Genomic DNA, 27,144 nt, shown 5'->3' with positions numbered 1-27,144 from the left:
TCAGAGGGAAGTGAGTTGACAGATTATTTACTAACTAAAAAACGCTATTTAACGAAAATGGACAGCAAGAGAAGCAGGGGAGAGGGGGCGGGGGGGGGGGCAGAGTAGAAAGGCAGGGGTATTTCACACTGTCCGTCATTAATGTGTGACGTGGTCTTGCTGGGAAGGTTGTGGCCACACCAGCAGCAGACAGATTTGAAATAAAATTGGAAAAGTATGTGGAAACATTGGGGATATAGGTATACAGCGACATCAGCAGGAATGAAAGGTCGCACCGTGGAGTTGAGTGGTCTGTGGGTGTTGTGTGCATGTTGAGTCGTCTTCAGACATCGACAAAGTATCTTCAGATATCAAGTCTCTGAGATGTGGGTGTTGTCAATCATATTTCGCAGTCTGGGTTAGCGAATGCAAGTCTCACCCTTGTGAAGAAAGAGATTCCCTTTTATTGATTTTCTATCTGTGATGTACCTTTCCTTTCCCATGCTGTATCTCTTCCTAATGAGTGTATGTCAGTTTGTGGTGAAGGTGGCATTAAAAAACAAAAAATGTTTAAGCAGTAACATTTCAGCACCATTGTTTATGTACCCTTGGTTTAGGACGCCGGTCTTGTCTTCTCTTATGAACTTTGCTAAATAGTCTTTACAATACAGAACGTGTTCTGCCAAAGAAGTTTCTACACAAAATGTCATGATGAAATAGTTTTCCGTCAATGTAACTGCTCGTAGAAAGCAGTAACTAGACCACTATAAAAACATTTAAAATTCACCAAGTTCCATGTTTGGGTAGGTGAAGGACAAATACTTCAGGGCAAATATCTACTGAGAAAAAGTTCAAATTTCAAATAAAGAATCAAAAGCGACTGTGAAACTCCTTTTCTTTTTTTAAACCAAGACAAGTTAGAAGTAAAACAAAACAAAACAAAAAAGAGACAGACAACACAAATCATACTGAGAACAAACATCATGGTCACTTCTGTGGCAAAGCAGATTGGGGTTGGTTGTTTCAAGAGATGCTCGCCCACAAATTATGAAAAGACATCAAATCCTTGCACGGAAAAGCACCCATTGTGGACGCAACTGTTGGAAATGGCTTTTATATTTTGAAGCAAACTGTACAATGCAGGAGCAGGTACTGTACATCTGATAAGCTTCTTCCCGATTCCATAATGGAGAGTTAGAAAACACTTGCAGTGCAACACAAATGGTTACTTTCACATGCACAATGTGGAATATATATATATATATATATATATATATATATATATATATATATATATATATATATATATATATATATACATATACATACATATATATATATATATATATATATATATATACATATACATATATATATACATATATATATATATATATATATATATATATACATATATATATATATACATATATATATATATATATATATATATATACATATATATATATATATATATATACATATATATATATATATATATATATATATATATATATATATATATATATATATATATATATATATATATATATATACATATATATATATATATATATATATATATATATATATATACATATATATATATACATATATATATATACATATATATATACATATACATATATATATATACATATATATATATACATATATATATATATATACATATATATATATATATATACATACATATATATATATATATATATATATATATATATATATATATATATGTATTTTTAGGCAAAGCTGTTTTAATAAGCTCAAGAAAAAAAATGAACCCCTCCCTTTACTCCCGGCATATACTTACAATGTCAATGATAGTCACGTGGAATGCAAGAAACTGCAAAAACAGAACATCTTGACAAACCACCCAATGTCTCTTCCAATCTGATATTAAAATGACATGCAAATTATGATGACAATAAACCACTTTTTTGTTTCAGGACCTGTGGTGTATCAGAGATCTAAAAAAAAAAAAAAACACTGAGAAAATGTCGTAGCACAGCTTCTACTTTTCCAAGCTTAAAAAAATAAAATACTAAATAATAAATGACAAAACAGTCATGGTAATAAACTTCCACTATGAACAACTTGGATATTTACAATGAATAAAGTAAAAAAGGATTATTATTTTTTTTACAAAAGTGAAATCCATCAAATGTCACAATTCAGCTATTTATTTATCAAACAAATTAGTGGTGTGATAATTTCCTCTGGGCCAATTCTTTACAAAAGCAAAATGAGAACAATGTACAGATGGTGAGTCAGGAAGCATTACACAATGGCCTGGATTTTTAGCATCAACGATGCCACCTTGCAGCATATCTCCTTCATCCACAGAGACATTTTTAAATACAAGTCTTAAGCATGGTGGAAAATATTGGCTTGGTGAAGGAATTCTTACTAAAGATAAACAGCAAAATGAGTTGTCAAACTTTCACAAAAAGCTCCACCAATGGGTCATTTTTTGTACAAATAAAGCAAGTTATTAAATATCAATACACTCTCTACATTTATCCATCAACAATTTTAAATTGTCTACGGAAGTGGTGAAAAACCAGGACTTGAACCATCTTCGAGAAAGATATTATATTTTACAGGTGTGGCTAATTTCTTGCGACTTGAAATTGATGAAGAACATACACAAAAAAGGAAAGAAAAGAAAAGAAAGAAAAACAAAACAAAACAGGGCAGACCAACCCAGGCATAACGTGATGATTCTTCAAGGTCACAGGACAGATAAGATTAGATATGTTCCAGACTCATAAAGGAATGGATTGAACAACTTCAGACTGACCAACAGGACAGCCCTGATGCTTGGAGCCCCAAAATGCTTTTTTCATGTTGGTGTACAAGACAGTAAATGGTATGTACAAATCAAAATAACATCCATGGAAAAACACATCACCTGCCCGAGATCAACCACAAAGGTAGTAGATATGCAGATTAAGTACACAGCACCCTTTCTCCATGGTTTAATCACCCATCTTGTGAAATAAGCATGACCGAATATCTCTCATCTTTGGGGCCATGTACATATAATATAGGCAGATTATAATTATGGAAGTGGTGGGGGATAAAAATAGTTCAAATAGATTTTGCACATCAGGAGAAGACCCCTGAGGGTGCATTTCGCAAAACTGAAAATTTCCTTCCAGTTACATCAACCTGAAAATAAAACAAAGTGAAACCTTTATCAATCACAGAAACGTACTTCTGTTCTGTGTCTAAACAACCTGTAGACTGATGAGCAACCAAACTTTGTTTTGACATGTATTTAGATCATGTCATGGCCCACTTGTAACGGCACCCTGCTGACCACACAAATCACATTTAACACAAAGGAATCAACATTTTGATCACAGTTCCTCTTTTTCCCTCAAAAGCAAAAACAATAACAATATTCCCAAATGGCAACATCCAAATTGTGGGATGGGAGCACTCCAGCCAAACAAACGGTCTTTTGAGGCTTAAAGCTGGTTCAGCATGTCCTGCAAGAAGAGGTCCACATCATCTCCGTCTCGGTCTTCCTCAAGATCAATGTCCTGCAACGAAAGATGGTGTGCCACAAGGTGAAATGCGATCAGGCTGTGGTAAAAAACCGTTTATTCTTGTTTTCACTCCAATTACTTTATGATATAATTGACACAAAAGAGACTTTACAACTGATATTCATTTGGCAAATACCACAAGCTAACATACTGCATCCTCAGAGTTTTGATTTAATTCCTCATAAATGTGAAATTAAATATGCACGGGGGTCGGAGGACTAAACTGTCAAAAATAGGGGAAAGGTGTGTGGGAGAGAAAGAAATATTTGGGAGTATATCGGAGACTGTTACTTAAGAATTCCACCATATTTGCTCAAGTAATAGATTGGTGATCCCCCCAAAGGTTATAATCATACCATGATGATTCAAAAAAAATACTTTGGTGCAAAGCTAATTGAATGTTTTTGTAACTTTTCAGGCAACAGAAGTTGTCTGCCAACAAAATCTTCCAATAAGAACAAAAATGGGTGGAGTAGGTCAGATACTTGTGTAATTTTGAGGGACTGTTTCTACACCAAGCTGTCCTCCCATCAAACAAACGCAGAGCACAGCATATAGTGGAATACCCTATTCATTGCTCATTCCTTGCACCCAAAACAAAAATGCCAAATAAAAGTAATCTTTGTTCTCTTTAAAATACAAATAACACTCAGCTGCAAAGCAGGTCTCATTTTGCCATTCCCTGGCAAATATATATCCTTTGACTTCTACCTTCAGGCGTATGTAACAAAAAGCAGCTTTTCCAAGTACCGTCATCACTGTTCCTCCTCATCCCCCTCCACCATCAACTAAAACCACACCATGAAGAGACTCTGAAGCTAATTTCAAGTGGGCTTTATGGCTTGGAGTTAGTTTGACCAGAATTTGAGAATGCTTCAATGAGTTTTATTACAATGGGCATTTCAAAATTTCGGAATCGCAGGAAATGTTAAAAAAAAAACATTAAAATTTGAGATGCCTTTTAGGTGGATATGACTTTGTGGAATGATAGGATGCTTCCCATGTAGTCCAGACTTAACACCACTTGACCTTTTTCTTTGGGGACATCTGAAATCAGTTGTTTGTCCCAATGAAGGTAGAGAATAAAATCAGAAGTGAATGTGATAAAATCGATGTGTCAATGATAAGAAACGTTCAAAGAAACCTACACACGAGAATTGATATGTGTACACATGTCAGTGGCTTGCAATTTGAACAATTATAACACTATTGTAAAATAAATATCCATAAGATAATGGACTTTTGAAACACCATGTATTTTCAAGACCGATTCACAAAAGGCATCCCATCAACATGATCTCACCTCTTGCAGTTTACAAAGAAGCTGAATTATGTTCCTTCGAAGAGCGCACAACTTGGATCGGGACTGCTCATAGCGTAGTTCAATGTCCTGTCGCTTTTTTATCTCCAACGAGAGCTGTTTCTGCACTTCAATCAACCGCGTTTCCGAGACAAGCTTCCCAAGTTCGGGATCACACAGCTGGAGGTCAGCCCCCGATGGCTGCCTGGCTGCCTGTGCATCGCAGCTTTTCAGGAATTCGGCCTGAAGACATATTCAGGGTGAGGAGACACAAATACACGAGTGACCAATGAATTCCTGCTTTTACAATTCAACTTTCAAAATGTCAGACACCCAAGTGATTCAACTGGAACTTGCCATCGGGAAGGCTTCAAGCTCTGCTGCACCCATCTGACTAATTTCATCGTCTTTCACACAAAATCTTGGAGGCAAAAACTTCCTTAAACAGACCCTGCAAATATAAAAGCACAAACAATAACACTGCAATTCACCTGCTGAGCATGATAAATGTCTCACTGCCTCAGAGCATCATATAAACTGTTAAAATGTTCCTTTTTAAAGCATAAAATGGGGTGGGGCAGGATGGGGGAAAGTGAAGTGGGAGGGGTGATTAAATCAATTTATTTCAAATGCAATAATTTACAATAAATATTGTTGCGGTTCTGTGAAGCCAGCACTCTCCCAAGACAATGGCACCCAAGACAAAATCCCCACAGTAACCTGCGCTCAATCTCTTCACCACAAACGCCACAACCACTCCCAACGCTTCAACATCTTTACCACAAACACCACAGTGCTTTCCACCACTTCACTACAACTGCCATAAGTACTGTTAGCTCCTTGAACGCTCACCACTGTCCTTTGGGATGCCGGGGAGGGGACATTGCGAGTCAGAACACTTCGGCATGTAACTCGAAGCACAAATAAGCGCTGGGACTCATTCGGGGATGTCTGGGTAGCCCGGATGCTCTGCTAAATAACACTCAAATGGAGCCCAGCGCAGGTTCATGGCTGGAGAGCGCTCCCAAAAACCCTCGCACCATATAAACCACGGAGCTCCATTGTGTGGCCGAACCTGGAAGCAACTGAGGCCATTTTCGGCTCAAGTGTGGTGGAGCGGGGCTACTTCTCCGGGTGGCATCTGTGCACCAATGGGGACGCTGGGAAACGCCTTACAGGGTCTTTTGATCCAATTTCTGCCTCTTCCTTCGGCTGGGCTCTACAAGAATATCGGCAGAGAGCGGATCGAGACAGACTCTCGGAGCCGAGCGCCAGATTCATTCACTGAACCAGAGCCGAGCAGAGACTCACCATTGCAAGCCGAGAGGGCAATGCGACGCAGGCAAAAATACTGCAGTTAAAACTATAATAAATACAGTAATATAATACTATCACAAAGAGTTGGACTCTCATATACTACAGTAGTCTGTAGAGAATTACTTCAGGAAAGGAATGATATTTTTGCCTGGGGAGTCACCGAGACTGAGCCATGAGAGCAGTACTGAATCATTGCCGAGTCGTCATCAGGTCATTAGCGTTCGGCTCCCGCTGCATTCCGCAGCAATACTCATTATCTGCACTTACAGATTCTCTCACATGCCCCGTTGAGCTATCCTTTCGTGCATCTATCTCTCCCATCTACTGCTTCATCTACTGTAGACGCAAAAGGCTAAAAGAGCATTACCGATTCGCACTCCTTCACACCTCCTCTGCATCACATTTGCACATCTGTGTAAAATGCAAGCAGGTGACTTGAAAAAAAACGGAGGTGATGCGACTGTCCAACCGACACTCAGATAGAGCCAGCAGATCAGGTAAGTCAAGCTGAACCAAAGAATACACAGAAGAAAAGTTGGAGTGAAAGCCCCTGACATTGGAAAAAAAATATTTAAAATGATTTGAGTGTCATTGCGCACGAGCTGGTGTATTAGCACGTGCAGGTAGAGATCTGTTATTCTTGGATCGCAGAACCATATTCATCGTAATAAAAATACATAAAACATTGAAAAGTAGTACACAAGCCGAACGGGGAAAAAGAAGACGATGAAGAAGAAGACATCAGTCAAAATTACCCAAACAAATTCACAAGCCAATCCAAGACACTCAATAGGGTCCCACAAACTCAAGCGAACACATTGTTGTAACAATGCCACTGATGGCCTCTGGAATGCAACCAAAAATGACTGCACGGACCACCCCCATGCATGTCCAATGTCCATGGCATACAACTACTTTGACATTTTACACCTGTTGAAAGATCAGCCTCTCATAGTATTACCAGAGTTCGGGATCCTATACTACCGGGAGGCCATGACCTGCGATATGTTTAAACAAAGAAAACCCTCTTAACAGGACCACTGTGAAGGTGGAGGTGACAAGGCCAGGCGGGCGGGAAAAAAAAGAGAAGAAAATTTTTCCCTTCCCCCAAAGATGACTACTCTTAATCTGGCTCCTACCCATTGACCTGCCTGGCTAGGTAAGACCGACCAGGAGAACAGCTCCCACCAGTATCGCCCTCGAGGTCACATTAGCGTGCAAGCTTCCCCACTACAATCAAGTTGGTAGTCACAATCGGGGAAGCAAGATAAGATACAGAACTAAGACAAGCTTAAGCAAGTTGAAATTCATTTTTTTCCATTTCTTTCTCGATTGCAAAAGATGCAATTAAACTGGAACTCGCACATAATGTCGGCACAAGAAAAGGGGTGAATGTCACTGGCCAATATGCACGGGTCTACACTAACCGCAAGTTTGTGAGAAGCAGCGACTCCCCCATGTTCTCGGTGTTGGCTTCAACAGATGATGGTGCTGTGATCTGCTTCGGGGTTGATACCTCAGAACTCTGCTCGCTGGATGGAGATGCGGGTCGCATCATCCGCACACAGTCAGAGCCTTTCACTACCCTATGCAATACACGTGGGAAGGGGGAGAGCGGTCGGGAAACAAAACACTGTCGATATACAAGGAACTTTGATGCAGGAGGAGGGCATTCACCCCATCGAGCCTGCACAACATCGACACCATATCAATTATATCAAACAGTTTATAAACTTAATTTAATTTGAGAAGGGGGTATGAGGGTTGAAGGAGTGGAAATGAGAATCGCAGGGCAAGCACAGACGTCACTTGTGTGTTTTATACACACATAAAATATGACAAAAATGTGTTTTTATTTTCAAAACAAAGTTTTGGGGGTGGGTGGAGGTGGTTGGTGGAAGGGTGAAAGGAGGTCAGGTGAGGAATGAACACAGACAGCACATTCACCTTCCAATGAGACCCTCTCACAGACATCACAATCATGACACGTATGCAATTACCCATCCATACATCAACTACCCACCAATGTCCAAGTACCCGTCTTTCCCTAATGCTTCTAGGTACCTATCTGATTCAATTTTAAACCTATCTATTGTTTCTGCTGCCACTACTTTTCCAGGAACACCATTCCATGCATTTACTACTCTGAGAGAAAGGCCCTTGCCGAACCACCATCTTAACGCCTCTTCTTCACTTACAGTGTGGCCCCTGGTCCTGTCACTGTCTATTCTGCTGAAAGACCCTAATGCACATATTTTGTCGATATCCTCCATGATATTTCACAACTCAATCACATTCCCTTGTAATCAACACCCTTCTAATGTATAAAAGTTGGACTCCAACCACAACTTATCGCTGAGTATAGCTCCCCCCGGAACTAATCCAGTCGCCCGACTCTGAACCCTCTCTATGGCAGCTCTGTCCATCAGAGTTGGTGACCAAAACTGCACACAATTTTCGAGATGTGGCCTCACTAAATTCCTGTACAACATTAACACTACCTCTTTTGTTTTGAAATTTGCCCCAAAAGCATTGTTAGTTTGACCTTGACCTGCCTGGCACTGTGCTGTCTGCTTAACCCTCCTCCCTCAGGTCCATATCTATTACTACCCCCAGATTCTTATACCGTGGCACACCCCAAGCCTGCCCCATGTATGGCAATCTCGATTTTCATGATTCTTAACCACCCCTATCACCTTCCATTACCTTATGTTAAATTGTATGTAATAATCATTTGCCCAATTTATGATGGTATAGAGACTTTTCTGATTCCAATCATCCCTTACACCAACCTTTGTGTCATTTGCCAATTTGGAAAGCAAACTCTCAACCCCATTGTCCAAATCATTGATGTAGCTTGTTAATAATAACTGTCCTAGTACTGATCCCTGAGGTAAAACTACAAATATAATTAACTTGATTATAAATAATTGCTTTTGAGATGAGGGCCAGAACCAAGAGAGGGCAGACATTGCAAGACCAAAAGAGGGGCAGGAGAATACAGAGAGGCCACCACCCTGCCTGCGATGCAAAAGTAACAGACCGAGACACAGCGTGGGAGATCCCAATGATTTTGAGGGTCTTGCTTTCCATGGCATCAAGAATGGCAAGGTGTGAGCCAGGGGCACAAGTCCAGATGGGAGAGCAGTACTCCATCAAGCTGTGAATGAAGACCTTTTAGGTTGTCAAAAGTTCAAATTGGCCAAGGAAAGACCTTGCACAGCAGAGGATGACCAGTTGGCAGCTGGCTTTGTTGGCAATCTTGTAAATAAGGTCTGCCCAAGTGGTTTGTTTAAGAAGTAGATGGGAGGGTTTACCAGACAGTCCTTTTGGAGAAACAAGATGAGTGTGTGGGGTTTGTCAGGATTGGAAGACATATTCCAAGTGTTGGACCAGCTCATGATTCCATCAAGGTCTGGAGAAAGGGAAGATAAGAAGCTGCTGCCTGCCTATTTGAAGGATGAGAAATGATATGGCAAAGGGGGGAATAATCATCAGAAAAGAGATAAGCAGGATTTTCCATGGAATCAGACAGATAATCTATGAAGATGAGGAACAAGATTGGTCCCAAAACTGCCTCTGCTTTTGGGGTACTCCAGCCTTGATAGGGAGAAGAGATAAGAGGATCCTGTTAAAAGCTGCATGCTGACTGAGATGGATCGATGCCATATGCAGAGAGTTTGAAGATCAAGGCAGGGTGCCAGACTGTATCAAATACTTGAGATATGTCCAGAGAGACAGCCCTGATCTCACTTCTGAGATTGAGGGCTTCAATACATTGTTGGGAGAGCAGAAGTAGTATGTCCAAGGTATAATGACTGGGTCTGAAACCGAACTGATGATCTGAGATTAGTTCTTTGGAGAAAAGGAATTACTGTATTTTATGTCAGATGTAATCATAGATCCCATGACCTTGTAAATGGAAGCAAGCTAGTCAGCCTATAGTTAAAAGGATCCATTTTTGCACCATTTTTGTGTACTGCATTGTATTGCATTAATGTTTGACAACTTCCAAGTGGACAGAAACTGACCGAGAGGGAATAATTGAGTGAATGGAGCAGAAAGAGGAGAAGCAAGAGCAGCAGAGCAGGTTTTTAAGACACGCACTGATGCCGTCTGGGCTTGTTGCAGAATGGGCGTTGAGGTTTGCCAGAAACCTCTCCACCTTCTTAGGTAAGAGAGGATTCAGGATCAGTTGATTTATGTGACTTGAGTTGCATATTTAGTAGATTCTGCAGGTCTTCAGAGATTGGGATGTTAGACAGGACTGGGAGCTACTGCACAGGTGTTGATTTCATTGTACCATTGATTATCCTCATCAGTGTTTTCAGGATAGTGTCCAAATGTTTTGTGTAGCTGCTCTTTAACCAACTGGGAGAACGGTATTCCGCTGCAGAGTACACAAGAGCAAGGCTAGCAATGTGAAGAGTGTGTGCACTTGATCCCCAGTTGGTGCCCGCTACATTCCGGATGATGTTTACCATCTTGATCTTTTCTGTGACCCGTAAATAACAAGTGATGGGGTTTGGTTGACAAGATTTGGAAGCAAACACAGAAATGAGGTATGTGGGCTCCTCATGAGCAGTCAGCTGTGATACCATTTAAAAGTGAGAGAAGGGATAGAGAGGGAGCATAAACCATAGAGACTTGGAAAGGCACCACCAGGCCTTTGAGTTCAGCCTTGAGGCTGGCCAGATGTTGTTTTCTGGCTTTCTTGAGAGTGGACACACACTGGTTCCAGGCTTTGTGGAATGATTTGAGGTTGCCTTCAGTCGGATTTGCCTACAAAGAGACAGCAAATGCCTCACCACAGGATTCTTTTACCAGGGGTGAGAGGATGGGTATGATAAATGCACACAAGATGGTATAAATCTGTACATAAGGGAAAGTAAGTTTGTGTGGAAGGATTCCCAGGTAGTATTAATATCAGGCAAGGTGGAAACGAAGGACCAATCTTGACATGAGAAAGCACCTTGCAGTCACTGTCAGTCAGCATGAGTGAACTGCCAGAGTCTATGGGGCTGAGCCAGCTCTGACAATAGCCAGAGATGTTGATTCTCAAAAGCACATGATCAGGTGAATCTATTGGGGAAGAAGAAGAACAGGAGACATTTGTATGAAAATTTGTGCAAGACAGGTTATTCCCCTTTCGTAAAAGTTTGAGCCAAAAACACAATGTCGGTTATAATGGAAACAGGAAACTTGCCAGTCACTGATAAACACTTGTGAAACTGAATGGAAACTACACAGAAGAGGACTAAACAATGTTGCTGAGTTTCATTTCAGGATCATGTGTTGGGGAGGGGGGGGGGACCTTTTCAAAGCCAAGCCTTTATTTGACTCTCCTTCACATGTTTCCAGAATCCCAATGGTCTTCCTGACAATGCTGTTAGCAAATTTGTTTTGCACACATTCACTGTCACTAGTAAATAACGTACCACAGGTCTTTAGGCGTTCCAAGTGGGGTGTAGTCAAACTTTATCTTCCACTTCAGTCCCTGAAAGCTTGTGTTGTCCACCGACTTTACACGGCCTGTGTGCCACTCATCGTTGACACGTGCCTCAACTTGCAATCCCAAATCAATCGCTGCCCGAGGCAAAGAGCAGCAAGAGGTATTAACGTTAGATGGCCACACAGTGAGATGAGAAGGAAATTGCTCACAACCTTAAATCACCAATGGATCTAAGTTTTGGAGAAATGTCAACTACGATCACAAAAGTAGTCCAGGGTTAAAGGATCCAAGAATAATGAAATAATAAACCACTTACAAATGCAAAATGACAGTTAAAGCATTCAACGCCTGACTGGAAACAAATCATATACCTTGGTAAACCAGGTCTTATGTACAATTACATATTGTTACGGTTGAGGAAATTCGCAAACCACCATTCAGGTCCCGTCGGTGAGATATCTCTGTAAGTACATGTGTAGTTAGCCCCAAACCCGTTGTTTAGAGGGAATAAATGTGATTCATTCGGGCTGCGACCCTTCGAGATAGTCGTTTTTCTGTTCTATCTTTATTTTTAACCAACAACGTCTCAACCGCCATCACACAACAACCACCGACCGCAACGCCGCTTCACAACAACAAAAACGCCAACAACCACGACCTTTACCTTCACAACTCGCTCCCGCAAACATCGCATCACCGCCATTCCAAACGTCGCCATGGCCATAAACCACCACAATAAACCCTCCACCACCTTCACCTCTCCTTCTGCGGCCATTCCCGCACCACTTGTGAACGACCAGCGTCAGGCTGTCCTGGCCTCGTACGGGACGCGCGCCGAACCGCGAGTGCAAAGTGCAGCCTTTCCGAGGAGAATTCGGATCAGGAATGAGACACGCCCACTTCTGATCCGTCCAATCAGCAAGCGCGGGGCGGTTTGGCCCCGCCTCCAGGCGCGTCGGAGTAGAATCGGGATATGCAAATTCGAGGATCAGGGGAGACTCACGCCCCTTTTTCTCCGTCCAATGGGCGAGCGTGGCTTCACCCCAGAGCTCGTTCTGATCCAGAAATTTGCATATGGGTTCTCCTGCCGGACTATAAAGCGCCGAGCGCGGAGCGAATAGAGTCAGTTTGATAAGAGTCAAGGGAGTTTCGAAAGAGTCAGTTTTGGAGAGCAGAGTGTGGCAGCGGCAGAGTGTGGCAGCGGCAGTCAGTTTCGGAAGAGTCAGTCTGGAGAGGTCGGAGAGCCGAGTGGAGCTCGCAGTCTGTCGGGGTTCGGAGTCTGTCGGGGAGCTGCAGAGAGGGGAAGCCTGGAGCTTGGAGCGCGGTTGAGTCAGGTTGGAGCGCGGAGTGATTCGGGAGGCGAGGGCGTACAGGTGGTTTGCTGCAGACGGCTGAGGAGAATTGCGGAGGAGACCGGATAGCTCGGGTCCGAGGCAAGGAAGACGGCGGTCGGCGACGAGCTCGCAGTGGAGTCGCTCGTCGCGGCCAGCTATCATCTTTCCTCAGAGCATCAACAATTCCCCCCTTTTTTCCCCCCGCGCTGAGATAGTGTGAAAAGGGGGTCCCCGTTCCCACCCCACTCCAAGCAGTGACAACGAAACCCGCGAAGGAGCGGGGAGTCGGGGCACCGCCGCGCCGCCACATTTGCGGCTCATCACAAAGACACGGGTAGGATCCACCCGGTCTCGCGGCCCACAGGCCTCGTCTGTCCCCTTGTCTTTGAGGGTGGTCCTTTTCTTTTGCTTTTGAGTAAATGTGTTGTTGGCGCCGTCTATAAAGTAAGACTGTGTAAGTGTTGCCGTGTGCTCGCGTAGTCGGTAGTAGATCTGCATTGTTGTGTTTCTTTTGTAGCATTTGCTGTAGGTGCATTCTGTTTAATTGTATATGTGTGCTCTCCGTGTGCCGTGGAATAAACGTGCATCATGTTGAACTGTTTTTCCCGTTTCACTTCATCTTTTCTTTAATTGAATCTCCATCTTGCTTCACGTAAAGGGTTGGTAGTGGGCTTAATACGCCCGATAATTAATCGGAACCGTCGAGGCCGACGATAACACCGCTCGGTTATCCCGATAGTACGGAACGGGTCACTTAAGTGGCCCGTGTCCAGAGTCGACCTGCGGCGAGGTGTGATCGCCCGGTCTACCCTCCGCGTGGGTACTTAGGTAGGTCGAATTTGGCGAACAACCCCATCCCACGCGGGGGGCCGATTGGCACGATCGTGGTGAGGCCGAAAGGCCCACCCGTGACGAGCTCCCGGCGTTAGTCCGAGAGGGTCACGACGGAATTGTCCGTCCGGTGGGCGACGTAGCCGCGATTTGAGTTACGTGGCTGTTCGCACGCCGGCGGGCGCGAATTCGCAACACTGGTGTCAGGTCGTGGGACACAAACCCATCCCCCTCCTCGCGGCACTGGTGTCGGAGAGCGGGAAAACGGGCTCTCCTGTCTCCAGCTAAATTCACGGGAATCGGTCCAGGGGTGAGAGGAGCGACCCCCCGATTCCCTCCAAATTACAAGCAATTCAAATTAACCTTTTGCGAGAAATAAGATGGAGTCTCAAGGCGAGCGGGAGCTCGGGGTATTAGAAATGGATTTAGAATGTGGAGAATCCATGGTCTAGGATGAAATCCCCGTGCAGAAAATGTTGGTTGTGCAGGAACACGAACTCCCCCAACTGAACCCAGAGCCCGAAATAGGTGCGGCGGCGGCCGCGGTGTATGACACCTCCCCTCCCCCTCTCCGCAAAAACCCCCCGATCCTTGCCGAATCGGCTCAGCTGAGTGCGCCCGACATGGCCCAGCTATGCGCCATGCTGGCAGGAATCAGTGGGGACATGAACGAAATGAAAACAAAAATGGATACGAATACACAACAAATGAATGAAATGAAAACGAAGATGAATACGAATACGCAACAAATGAACGAAATAAAAACGAAGATGGATACAAACACAAACGAAATGAAGGCGAATTTGAAGGAAGAAATGAAAGAACTGCGGGGTGAGACGCAGAACATGGGAATGAGCCTAAAAGGAAGCTTGGAAGAACTAAAAAACGAAATGAAAAAGGAAGTCGACACGATACGAGCAGAGGTGACCGGGTTAAAAGAGAAAGTAAAAGGAGTGGGGGTCGCCATGGAAGAGAGCAAGCAAAAGAGGGAAAAACGAAGTGGGGAGACCGAAACGTGTGAGACAAGACACGAGGTGACGACGGAAAGGAGGAAAGAAATAATAGTTGAGACAAGGGAGGTAAAGGGTGAAGAAGTGACCGAGTTGGCAGAGACACGGGAGATAGAGGGTGAATTGGACGGGGTGGAAGAAACTAAAGACGCGCACACACACACACACACACACACACACACACACACACACACACACACACACACACACACACACACACACACACACACACACACACACACACACACACACACACACACACACACACACACACACACACACACACACACACAGGTAGTGGAGGACAATGGGGGTGAGCTGGCGGACTGGGTAGAGACCCAGTGCGAGCAGTTGGATAGCCTCCTCCAGGAACGGAGGGAGCCGCTATGCTCCCTTGAAGCGAGTGACGACCAGGTGGGTTCGGTCGTGCTTTGCGAGGTTGAGGGGACGGGTGCTGTGGACAGGTGCACGGAGAGCTTGGGGGGTATAGAGGCCCCGGACCCCCTTGTGGGGACGCGAATCCCCAGTGTGGTTGTCCCGGTGTGTGTGGTGTCGAGGTGTGTGCTCACGAGTGTGGTGAAATGCGTGCTGCAACGCACGCATAGCGCGGGTGCAAGGGCGTGTGTGAGAGCGACCGGGTGGATGACAAAGACCCCGTGTGTGGATGAGACCCCAGGTGTGAGTGCGCCCCCGTGTGTGGAAGCGACCCCGTGTGTGGATGAGACCCCAGGTGTGAGTGCGCCCCCGTGTGTGGAAGCGACCCCGTGTGTGAGTGGTGTGGTGGCGAGTGTGCCGGAGTGCGTGCTCCCCAGCATGCTGTGTGTGGATGAGACACCGCGGGCGAGTGCCCCCACGTGTGAGTGGTATGGTTTGTGTGAGGGAAATGGCACGAGTGAGTGAGCGGCCGAGTGTGAGGGAGACAGCGTGTGCAAGATCGCTGTGTGTGAGGGAGATGTCGGTGGGCATGTGTGAACATGCACCCGCTTCTCCCGGGGTGAGTGTAATGGAATGGAGTGTGAGTGTCGTGACACGCAGGTGTGCGTGGGTTGAACGGCGACGGAGACTGCGACAGAGGGACAAAAGCCGAGTAGCGGCTGTAGATGTTTTGAGCACCGCGCCGGGTTCACCCAGCAGCGAGCGCGAGGTCCGTGCTGTGCAACGCACGAGGCCCCCACGTGCTCGCTTGCGGGAGTGAAGCCCGGTCCGGAAACGAGTGCGGTGAATGTTGCCGATCCTGCGACAGACAAAAGTTTAGGCAGGATTTCGGATTTGGACCGGACAGGTTCTCCACGCGGGCGTGTGTGTTAAGCTCCAACGGGCAGAGCACATGTGTTCGCGTGGGGAACCCCTCGAGACGTGAGGCTTGTGTTTTTTTTATGCGCCGGGTGACGTCAGGGCTGCATGCATGGTTGGAATCCGGCAGGAGGGTAAATCCCTGCCGGATGGTACCGTCCAAGAGGGACGAGGGACGCGAACAGCTGCCATGACGTCACGCCAAACGTGCGCGGCTGTGAATTGCCGCGCTGGTGCGCAGGTTGCGAGTTGCCGCGCTGGTGCTGCGCATGTGGAAAAAAAAAAGCAAGCCTCGCTTTCGGGTGAACAGGATTCCCTGGGCAAGGGGTGGAAGACCCCCTGCCCTGGGCACAGGATGACACCAGTTAGGGGGAAGGGTTAGCTTAGCTCGATCGGCTCCATGGGGCAGGGGTAAGTCCTCATGGGGCCCGTGGAATGGATTAGGTAGAGGGATTTAGTGAGCTTTAGGTTGGGAAAATGGAGTATGGGATTATTTTGGAGACAGTGACAGACTTTGGATGTGTAGTGGGGACGTAGCTTAGCTACGTAGTGTTAAAAGGAACGTGCTGTAGTTTAAGGGACGACGTGGGAGCACGAGTTAGTTAGGGGAGGTAGTTAGAAGGATGGCGGAGTTCAGCGGTGTGTGTTGAAGAGTTGTGAGGTGAGTACATGTGCTTGATGAGTGAGTGAGGCCAGCAGGTCTGTGGAATGGAGCGAATGGGGAATGCATGGTGCGATGAGTGATTGGGAGGAGGCGTGACTCCCGCCCAAGGGACCCCGGGGTCAGTGTAGACTGAGTTAGTGGGTTAGTGAAATTATCAAAAATGGAAGTCATTTTGCTGTTGGTGGGAATGTAGGCTCGATACCCATTTGGAGGGGTGCAGGAGCCCTGTTGACGGGCTGGGAGCATGGCTGCGAAAGGTGAGTATCGCTGAGTGGGTACCCCGCGCACCAGGCTAGTCGGCCGTAGTAGGCCAAGGGCCCATGGGGGGCCGGGATAGCGTAGTGGGCACGGGTGCGTCCGCTTGGTGCGGGGGCCCGGGGCGCCGTTAGCCGCTTGGGCAGTGTTGTGGGCACGGGTGACCCTCGGAAAGGGGCCCGGGAAGCCAGCCTGCCACGTGTGCGTTTCAGGGGAGGTGCCATGGAGGGCAATCCCCGGTGTTTATGGAGCTGGTAGGCTCCGAGGCAGTGTAGTGCCATCGTCGGAGAATCGGCAGAGGGTCGTGCCTGCCAAGGGGAGCCACGAGTCCCAGCCATGAGACCGTGTGAGGGCACGGGAAGAAAATTGGGGGGCGAGGCCCGAAATTGTGAGGACACAAACACAGGCGACGGGAATCTGGGTTTATAGAACGAACAGTTTAAGCGCGAGGCGCTTGTTGAAAGCCCCGGGGTAGTTTAAAGGTTAATGGTTAGGGTAGATTAGGAAGTGTACCCCTCCGCACAATCCATCCCTTCACCCACGTTGTGGGCCGCTGGACCCACTTTGTGTTATCGATCGCTGAAGTTTGGGGAGGCCATCTTGAGGCTTCGTTGGGCCTCGACACAGGACGCTAGCTCTCCCTTGTTCCCCTCCGGGAAGGGAACGTAGGGGTTGCGAGTAGACTAGGGGACGATAGGTTAGCTGAACAAGGACGATAAAGGGGGTTAGGGGACAAATTATAGAGGGGAAGTAAAAATAAAAACAATTAAAAAATTAATTAATTGGGGCTAAATTGGGTTTTACAAATTAAGGGGGTGGGTATGGACAGTAACAGACAAGCGATAGGTTGGGAGGGAGACCATAGGGTAGGTCCGAGCCCACCTTCTGAGTGGCCAGCACCACCGCACTCCCTCCAGCAACCTCCACTGCAAGGCAAAGGCCGGCCCACTTCATCGGCAGCTGTTGTTTTGCTGCAAGGTCTGTGCCGGCCGGATTGTCTGCAGCTGCTGTGCTTCAAGGCCTGTGCCGGCCAGTTCGTCTGCCGGCTGTGTTTGCCTGCAATGGCCCTGTTCTGCAGGCTGTGGTTGCCTGCTCACCTTTGCCATGCCATGCCCACGGCCCATGTTCACCAGCCCCCGTTCAATTTTGCTTTGCCCCCCCCCCCTGTTCATTTCCATGTGCGCCAGGATCAGAAAGCAACAGTTTGCAAGCAGCAAGAACTGCCCTGCTGGCAGCTACAACACGGGCCTGCAGTGGCGGCCCGTGCACCGTGTTTGCGTCCATCCATCCGTTGTGCTCATTGCGTGTGCCACTTGAGCTGGCATGGAGACTGCGTTTGTGCAGCCCATGCACCGTTGTGATTCACTGCGTTCAGTTCAAAAGGGAAGGCCTTGGACTGCGTGTGATCAGCTGGCCACGTTCCCTGTCACCTGCATTGCTTGAGCCAGAGACTGCATGAGAGCAGCCTGGCTCCCTGCTAACTGCTTTCTTTTTGCAGAATCCATTGATCCTGGGCCATGGTTTAGTGTAAAATTTGAAAGTTAAGGTTAAGATGCACTGTACATATGAGTGCGCCCCTGGCATGTCTGTCTTCGCGCCGGCAATTTTATTTAAGTCGTCCGTGTGAGTGGGTTTGTTTAGGTAGTTACTCAGCCCTCAGGTTATTTATTTTGGGGACACGAATACCATGAATGTCGCACTCAGGGATCCGTAGGTAAAACGTACTAGGGGAGAACTACACATGATGGCACACGAAAATTTGACGACTCGGGACGAGTCTGTAAAAAGGGGAGGGGGTAGTGTTATGGTTGAGGAAATTCGCAAACCACCATTCAGGTCCCGTAGGTGAGATATCTCTGTAAGTACATGTGTAGTTTGCCCCAAACCCGCTGTTTAGAGGGAATAAATGTGATTCATTCGAGCTGCGACCCTTTGAGATAGTCGTTTTTCTGTTCTATCTTTATTTTGAACCAACCAAGTCTCAACCGCCATCACACAACAACCACCGACCGCAACGCCGCTTCACAACAACAACAACGCCAACAGCCACGACCTTTACCTTCACAACTCGCTCCCGCAAACTTCACAACTCGCTCCCGCAAACTTCACAACTCGTCACCGCCATTGCAAACATCGCCATGGCCATAAACCACCACAATAAACCCTCCACCACCTTCACCTCTCCTTCTGCGGCCATTCCCGCACCACTTGTGAACGCCGAGCGTCAGGCTGTCCTGGCCTCGTCCGGGATGCGCGCCGAACCGCGAGTGCAAAGTGCGGCCTTTCCGAGGAGAATTCGGATCAGGAATGATACACGCCCACTTCTGATCCGTCCAATCAGCAAGCGCGGGGCGGTTTGGCCCCGCCTCCAGGCGCGTCGGAGTAGAATCGGGATATGCAAATTCGAGGATCAGGGGAGACTCACGCCCCTTTTTCTCCGTCCAATGGGTGAGCGTGGCTCCACCCCCGAGCTCGTTCTGATCCAGAAATTTGCATATGGGTTCTCCTGCCGGACTATAAAGCGCTGAGCGCGGGGCAAATTGAGTCAGTTTGAGAAGAGTCAAGGGAGTTTCGGAAGAGTCAGTTTTGGAGAGCAAAGTGTGGCAGCGGCAGTCAGTTTCAGAAGAGTCAGTCTGGAGAGGTCGGAGAGCCGAGTGGAGCTCGCAGTCTGTCGGGGTTCGGAGACCGTCGTGGAGCTGCAGAGAGGGGAAGCCTGGAGCTTGGAGCGCGGTCGAGTCGGGTTGGAGCGCGGAGTGAGTCGGGAGACGAGGGCGTACAGGTGGTGTGCTGCAGTCGGCTGAGCAGAATTGCGGAGGAGACCGGATAGCTCGGGTCCGAGGCAAGGAAGACGGCGGTCGGCGACGAGCTCGCAGTGGAGTCGCTCGTCGCGGGACCCAAGCAAGCCAGCTATCCTCTTTCCCCAGAGCATCAACATTTCCCCCCTTTTTCCCCCCGCGCTGAGATAGTGCGAAAAGGGGGGCCCCGTTCCCACCCCACTCCAAGCAGTGCCAACGAAAGCAGCGAAGGAGCGCGGAGTCGGGGCACCGCCGCGCCGCCACATTTGCGGCTCATCACAAAGACACGGGTAGGATCCACCCGGTCTCGCGGCCCACAGGCCCCGTCTGCCCCCTTGTCTTTGAGGGTGGCCCTTTTCTTTTGCTTTTGAGTAAATGTGTTGTTGGCGCCGTCTATAAAGTAAAACTGTGCAAGTGTTGCCGTGTGCTCGCGTAGTCGGTAGTAGATCTGCATTGTTGTGTTTCTTTTGTAGCATTTGCTGTAGGTGCATTCTGTTTAATTGTATATGTGTGCTCTCCATGTGCCGCGGAATAAATGTGCATTATGTTGAACCGTTTTTCCCGTTTCGCTTCGTCTTTTCTTTAATTGAATCTCCATCTTGCTTCACGTAAAGGGTTGGTAGTGGGCTTAATACGCCCGATAATTAATCGGAACAGTCGAGGCCGACGATAACACCGCTCGGTTATCCCGATAGTACGGAACGGGTCGCTTAAGTGGCCCGTGTCCAGAGTCGACCTGCGGCGAGGTACGATCGCCCGGTCTACCCTCCGCGTGGGTACTTAGGTAGGTCGAATTTGGCGAACAACCCTATCCCACGCAGGGGGCCGATTGGCAAGATCGTGGTGAGGCCGAAAGGCCCACCCGTGACTAGCTCCCGGCGTTAGTCCGAGAGGGTCACGACAGAATTGTCCGTCCGGTGGGCGACGTGCCGCGATTCGAGTTACGTGGCCGTTCGCACGCCGGCGGGCGCGAATTCGCAACAATATTAATTGTATGGAGTCATGCCTATATCATATATGGAGCCAGAGAGAAGAGAGAGGATGGAAAAGGGAGGAGGCATGGGGGGGGGAGTAAAAAGGATTTGAATATGAAAGGAAAATGAGAGTGAAATTTGTCATTTTTAGTCAAAGAAGAATGTCACAAATCCTTAACGAGTGATTGTTTGGCAGTGTATTGGTTCAGTGTGATGTTAACACGTATATTCCTGATTCAATATGAAAAATATTGTTTTTGTACAACAACCCGATTTACTTCTCCCCTTTTTACGTCGTTTCGCAAATATGTCATCAGGTTATGAATACCACTACCCGATTTGCGTTACCGCAACTCACACTTACGTCGCTTTAAAAGCCATACCTTTTATTCTCGGGCATTTTCAGAATTTACAAGACTGATAAAGACACCACAATACATTGCTAAAATACAAAATAAAATTAGGAGATTGCAAAATTGCTGAAATAACGACTTTGCATCTCACAAAAAGAAATGTACTGTTCTGTCGAGTGACTCAGTGGCAGCGTGACCGTGTGACCTCAGAAGTGAAATTAGATGTTATTTGTCAAATGGATGCTGATGAACACGTCATTGATGTTGCCGGTTTATTAAGTTTGGCTCTGACGACGGTGCATACAATCTATAACAAAATGCCAACGTTTATTGATGAAGGAGAAAGAAAAAGGGGCAACAGCAAGTTTGACAGTTTCTGGAAGAGGTTTATGCTTTTTTAAATATGTCTGGTAATTGTTTTATTGCTACGTATGTGTATTTTCAGAATATAACTGTCATTGACCAAAATAAAAGGGCAATACAGGTAAAAAGCAAAATGTAATACGTGAAGTGGCATCGTTAGGAACACATCTTCACATTCTCAAAAGCTCCGTTCCCCCCCTTATTCCATTAATTCTCATGAGAAAATTGCTTTGATTTACGTTGCTTCAATATTCATCACACTTGTCAGGAATGCAACCCCGATGTAAGCCGGGGTCTGGCTGTATATGACAAATCAATCTTAATTGAAGGGAGATGTGCACTCCAGAGTATAAAGGTGAAAAGTTATGATATTGTAGTTCGACTAAACTGTGTGGCAAGATCGTGAGTGTTCAGGAAAGTTCGAGATATCGAACCATTCTGTGTTAATGAGCAATATTAGTGGCTTCTGCATGGAGAACCATCCAGTAATAATGAGTGGTTTAAAGAGGTTGGGGCTTCCGTGAATGTTCTTGCTCTTGGGTACATATAGATGGTAAAACAGAGTGAGGAAGGTGAGAATAGCCAGCCATAATTAAGCTTTTCTCTGGACAGTACCGTGCCTGTGTACTTGGTACATCACATGTGCTTTATCGCCGAAAGAAGCACAAGTTAGGACGACACCAGTTTACCAGTCGGACATAGATCGATTAAATAATTTTGGGATTTTTCAGAGAGGGATGAGAGAGAAGAGGTTTAAAATTCCACCATTTATGTGCAATCAATATTTTATTGCCACTGTATTGTTGTCTTTGTTATCCTGAACTGCTGGTTTTTAAATAAAATAAAAAATTTAAATTTAAAGTCAATGTGGCCGAGAAATGTTAATTCCGCTGTTTGAGACTTAACTGCAAACCCTTTGGAAAATGTAACTTGAAATAGTCCTATACTCTATCATGTTCGATGCTACTCAATTAATTTGAAGCAACATCGTAAGTCAAATTTAAATGGGTACTAGTTCAGTTACACCACCGATGGTGACTCATAGACGCCTGGTTATATGTTGCCTGAGTGCACAGTTGCACGCTTTGTTGAACTTTGTGCATTGGAATACAAATAGCACGGACATGCATTTAAAATCTTGGAAGTACAGCAAAGTACCCATAAAATTTGCATGCCAGAGTTTGATTCGGTACAGTCTTAGCATTAAATGTAATGGCATGAAAATTTTAAAAACATATTTTCAATAATGAGAGCATGAATGGGGAAATGCTTGAAAGTGGGGTAACTAGACGTCATGGCCAAAAATATGTGGACACCCCCTTCTAATTTGTGGATTCGGCTATTTTAGCCACACCCATTGCTGGCAGGTGTATAAAATCAAGCACACAGCCATGCAATCTCCATCGACAAACATTGGCAGTAGAATGGACCATACTGAAGAGCTCAGTGACTTTCAACATGGCACTGTCACAGGATGCCACCTTTCCAACAAGTCAGTTCATCAAATTTCTGTCCTGCGAGAGCTGTCTCGGTCAACTGAAAATGCTGTTATTGTGAAGTGGAAACGTTTCGGAGCAACAACAGCTAAGCCACGAAGTTCACAGAACGGGACCACTGAGTGCTGAAGCGCATAGAGTGGAAAAATCATCTGACGTCGGTTGCAACACTCACTACTGAGTTCCAAACTGACTCTGGAAGCAACGTCAGCACAAGCACTGTTTGTCGAGAGCTTCATGAAATGGGTTTCCGTGGCAGAGCAGCCACACAAAAGAGAAAGATCACCATGCACAATGCCAAGCATAGGCTGGAGTGGTGTAAAGTTCACCACCATTGGACTCTAGAGCAGTGGAAACACGTTCTCTGGCGTGATGAATCATGCTTCACCATCTGGCAGTCCGACAGAAGAATCTGGGTTTGGCGGATGCCAGGAGAACACTACCTACCTGAATGCATAGTGCCAACTGCAAAGTTTGGTTGAGGAGGAATAATGGTCTGGGGCTGTTTTTCATACTTTGGGCTTGGCCCATTAGTCCAGGAAGTCTTAATGCTTCAGCATACAAAATGGCATTCAAGATGATTCTATTCTCTCAACTTTGAGGCAACAGTTTGGGGAAGGCCCTTTCCTGTTTCAGCATGACAATGCCCCCATGCAAAAAGTGAGGTGTATACAGAAATGGTTTATCGAGATCGGTGTGGAAGAACTTGACTGGCCTGCACAGAGCCCTAACCTCAACCCCATCAAACACCTTTGGGATGATTTGGAACGTCGACTGCGAGCCAGACCTAATCGCCCAACATCAGTGCCCGACCTCACGAATCCTCTTGTGGCTGCATAGAAGCAAATCCCTGCAGCAATGTTCCAACATTTAGTGGAAAGCCTTCCTAGAAGGGTGGAGGCTGTTATAGCAGAAAATGGGGGGGGGGGGGACCTCACTCCATATTAATGCCTGTGGTTTTGAAATGAGATGTTGGATGAGCAGATGTCCACATACTTTTGGCCATGTAGTGCATGTTATTGCTGGATTACTGCATATACCCAAAAAGTGCAGTCTCCAACACATGGAGTTAAATGCAGTCACCAGTTTATAGAGTTGATCCATCAACTAAACCAGTAGCAATATCACAGGGTAACACTTTGGGAGGAATAATTGGAGGGTGGGATGGGTGGTTGGAAAGAGGCAGAGGAGTAACAACCCCTTGGGAAGATTGCAAAGTTCAAATGAAATCAAGTTGCCTACCTTTAGCAAACACTTCTGAAATGACCTTCCAAATCCTTACCCACTTCCAAAAATGAAGTCTAAAAAAAATAAAATATCTAGAACCCATGCAACTCTGATGCAGAAATATTTAGGATGGGTTTGGGGTCACATTTGCGGCAACATCTGGATGAAAGTTCTCTTCACCGTTTTCATTTGAGACATATGCGGAAGGATCTGTCAAAGTGTCTTGGAATCAGCATGAGAAGGAATGTCATCCAGAATAGCACATCCACTGCACTTAGGTATCGAGAATTCTCCATTTCACAAAACGACCTTATGCTGGTGCAGTTGTACAAAACTACATTTTAATTGACAATAATGCACATCCACATCGAACAAGAATCAATGCCCATCTTGAACAGGAAGCAATTGAGAAAATTGATCGGTCTGCAAGATCTCTTGACCTAAACCCTATTGAACATGCTTGCGACATGTTACAGAAGGAGATACCAACCTATCTAATGCAACCCAGAAAACAGGAGTTCCAGAACGCTCTTGCCCAAAAACAGGGCGAGCTTCCATAGCAGTGTGTAGTCTCTAATTAGTTGGATGTGCAGGCATTATGTCATATGGAAGACACACGAAGCACTGATTATGTGCAAAAACGAGCGAGTTTTGGGTTATGCACCATATTATCAAAGGGTAATGGATCACTGAAAAACTGTGTTTCGCCTCATTTTCCACAGGTTAAACGTACATTAATTAACAGACTAAATGAAGTGCCCGCCCATGACAGGCAGTAAAAAGCAGGAAGTTCCCTGAATACCACAAACATTCTCTTTCAGTTTGTATAACAAACTTCTGTGATAGGTTACATGATTTAATTAAATTCAAATTAAATTATTTTGTGTGCACATACATCTTTACAATTAAATTCTCGCTTAAGTTTCCCCAAAAAGTCCTGTACTCATTTTTAATTTATGAAAAATGCAATCCCTGGAGTTTTGGCTACATACATTGGACAAAAAACAAAACAAAACAAGCAAACACCTGGATAAATGAGAGACACCAAGTATATATGGAAAGCAACGGCTTCCACAAAGGTGTGGACCATGTGTCAATTCAAGCAAATAACATCCCAGCATACAGCTTAGGGTCATGGATAAAAACACTGCACAGGACTGGTTGCCCATAATTATGTCGAGCATGGCTGCAAGAGGAGACCTCAGCGACTGAGAAAGACGGGTGATCATCGGGGCGTGTTTGTCATTGAAGCTCCTGCTAAAGACAGCTCAACTTGCTGATGTTTCACGAGCAAAGGTGTTGAAAGAGAGGTCGGCATGGAACTCTGAGGGAAAGACAATCATCAAAGGGCAGAAGCTCCTACCCACTCCAGAAAGGAGCATCTGCTCCATGCTGATGAGGGCCATCAAGTCCAAAACACGTCATGGATGTTCCTTCTCCAGGGTGGACTGGTGTATAAATTTATAATTCGATCTTCTTCCCTGTAATGGCAGCAGTCCAACCCTACGAAGATGTACGGAGCGGTATCTGTGCTAAGCTCATGCCTGCGACGTGGAGCCTATGCAACTCTACTGTTTAGCCAGTACTATTAAATAAATACAAATAAGTGTGTGTGTGTGTGTGTGTGTGTGTGCGTGTGTGCAAGTTGCTGTTGGTGCCTGCTATCTCCACATGTGGTGGAGGGGTTTCAGGAGGTGAAACAGAGACCTACCAGGTCTCAAAGTATCTACCTCCTGTGTGTTTGTCATTGATTGATATCTACATATGTGGTTTCAGAATGTGGAATTAAGTCCTCCCAGGGTGGGCTCAAAGTATTCACCTTCATTTCAGTAAGGGGTCACGATTCATGGATCAAGCTGTGAAGTTTTCTGTTTTCAAAGTTTTGTGCCGAGGGATCTCTTCAGGATTGTTACTGAGCCCAGGACGGCTTCCAACTGTAGTATGTTTGTAGTGATATTCTCAGGGATGGTTTTTAATATCACTGTGAGGTTCTTCGTCATCATTCCCACGAGGCTCTTCATCATCACTGGGACAACTTTGGCATTCTTCAACTTCCAGGATTTTTTCACTTCATGCTTGAGGTCTTGGTATTCGGTCATTTTGATGATTTCTCCATCATTGGTCCAAAATAACTGGTATCAACACCTCAATTAGCAATGCCTTCTTCTATTTTTTTTTGCACCCAAGTATGATATCTGGTCGCAATGGTTTGTTTTCGATGTTCACACCTGATAGGATCATAAGGTCGGACGTGAGCGGTACTTCAATGTTTTCAGTGATTGCCTTTGGTTCATTTTCCCACAAATTTTCTGGAATATCAAAGTTTTGGCAGATGTGCCAGTGGGTAACTTTACAAACTCTGTTTTGTCATTGTGTGTACAGCTATTCTGACACGTGTTTTTTAATTTATTTTCCGTGTTCGGTCATTAAGCGTCACATATCATTCTCTTTGCTAACCCCACCTCCACCCCTAACCTGTCTTTTTTTTTTCCTTCTCTCCCCTCTTCGCTCCCCCCTCCTCATAAAATGAAGCACTCTCCTCCCACATCTCTCTCGCTGTCTCTGCATGTGTGTGCGTGTGTCTCACGCACCCCTCCCTCCCGCAGTGAATAGCAACGTTTGGTGAGGTGTTGCTCTCCCCACGTCCCCCCGAAACCCCCCTCCATCATCCTTTCTGCCTCCTATTCCCCCTCACCCTACACATGCCTCTGCTCTCCCCCACCCCCACTTTCTTGACCTGTCAGCTATGCTACGGGTTGTATTTGCTCATAACAAATAAGTTGGAAGGGAGAACAGGAGAGGTATCAAACATACTTTTGACAGTGTCTCAGAATGCAGTAAAGGCATGTGCTGATTCATTGCAACCATTAAACTAAAGCGTTTCAGAAGGAAATAAAGTATTGACAGCTTTCATTGAAGTTTA

At 45.8% G+C, this 27,144-nt stretch overlaps 1 protein-coding gene across 4 annotated transcripts in view; it reads right to left on the bottom strand.

Moving 5' to 3' along the window:
- Positions 1-1,914: 1,914 nt before the first annotated feature.
- MORC2 (MORC family CW-type zinc finger 2) overlaps positions 1,915-27,144 on the bottom strand; it is a 143,163-nt gene continuing 117,933 nt past the window's right edge. For all 4 annotated transcript variants that reach the window (XM_085879346.1, XM_085879347.1, XM_085879348.1 and 1 more), the window contains 5 exons: positions 11,613-11,760; positions 7,602-7,760; positions 5,215-5,308; positions 4,861-5,100; positions 1,915-3,551 (listed from right to left, as the gene is read on the bottom strand). In XM_085879346.1, coding sequence (XP_085735472.1) covers positions 3,477-3,551; positions 4,861-5,100; positions 5,215-5,308; positions 7,602-7,760; positions 11,613-11,760 — 716 coding nt within the window. In that variant the 3' untranslated portion in view covers positions 1,915-3,476. The remainder of the gene's footprint in view (positions 3,552-4,860; positions 5,101-5,214; positions 5,309-7,601; positions 7,761-11,612; positions 11,761-27,144) is intronic.

Source organism: Eptatretus burgeri, chromosome 4, assembly GCF_056783735.1.
Source record: "Eptatretus burgeri isolate ZD-2024b chromosome 4, Ebu_testis_v1, whole genome shotgun sequence".
Lineage (NCBI taxonomy): Eukaryota > Metazoa > Chordata > Myxini > Myxiniformes > Myxinidae > Eptatretus > Eptatretus burgeri.
The sequence above is the reverse complement of the archived record's forward strand: the minus strand, read 5'-3'. Positions and strand labels throughout refer to the sequence as shown.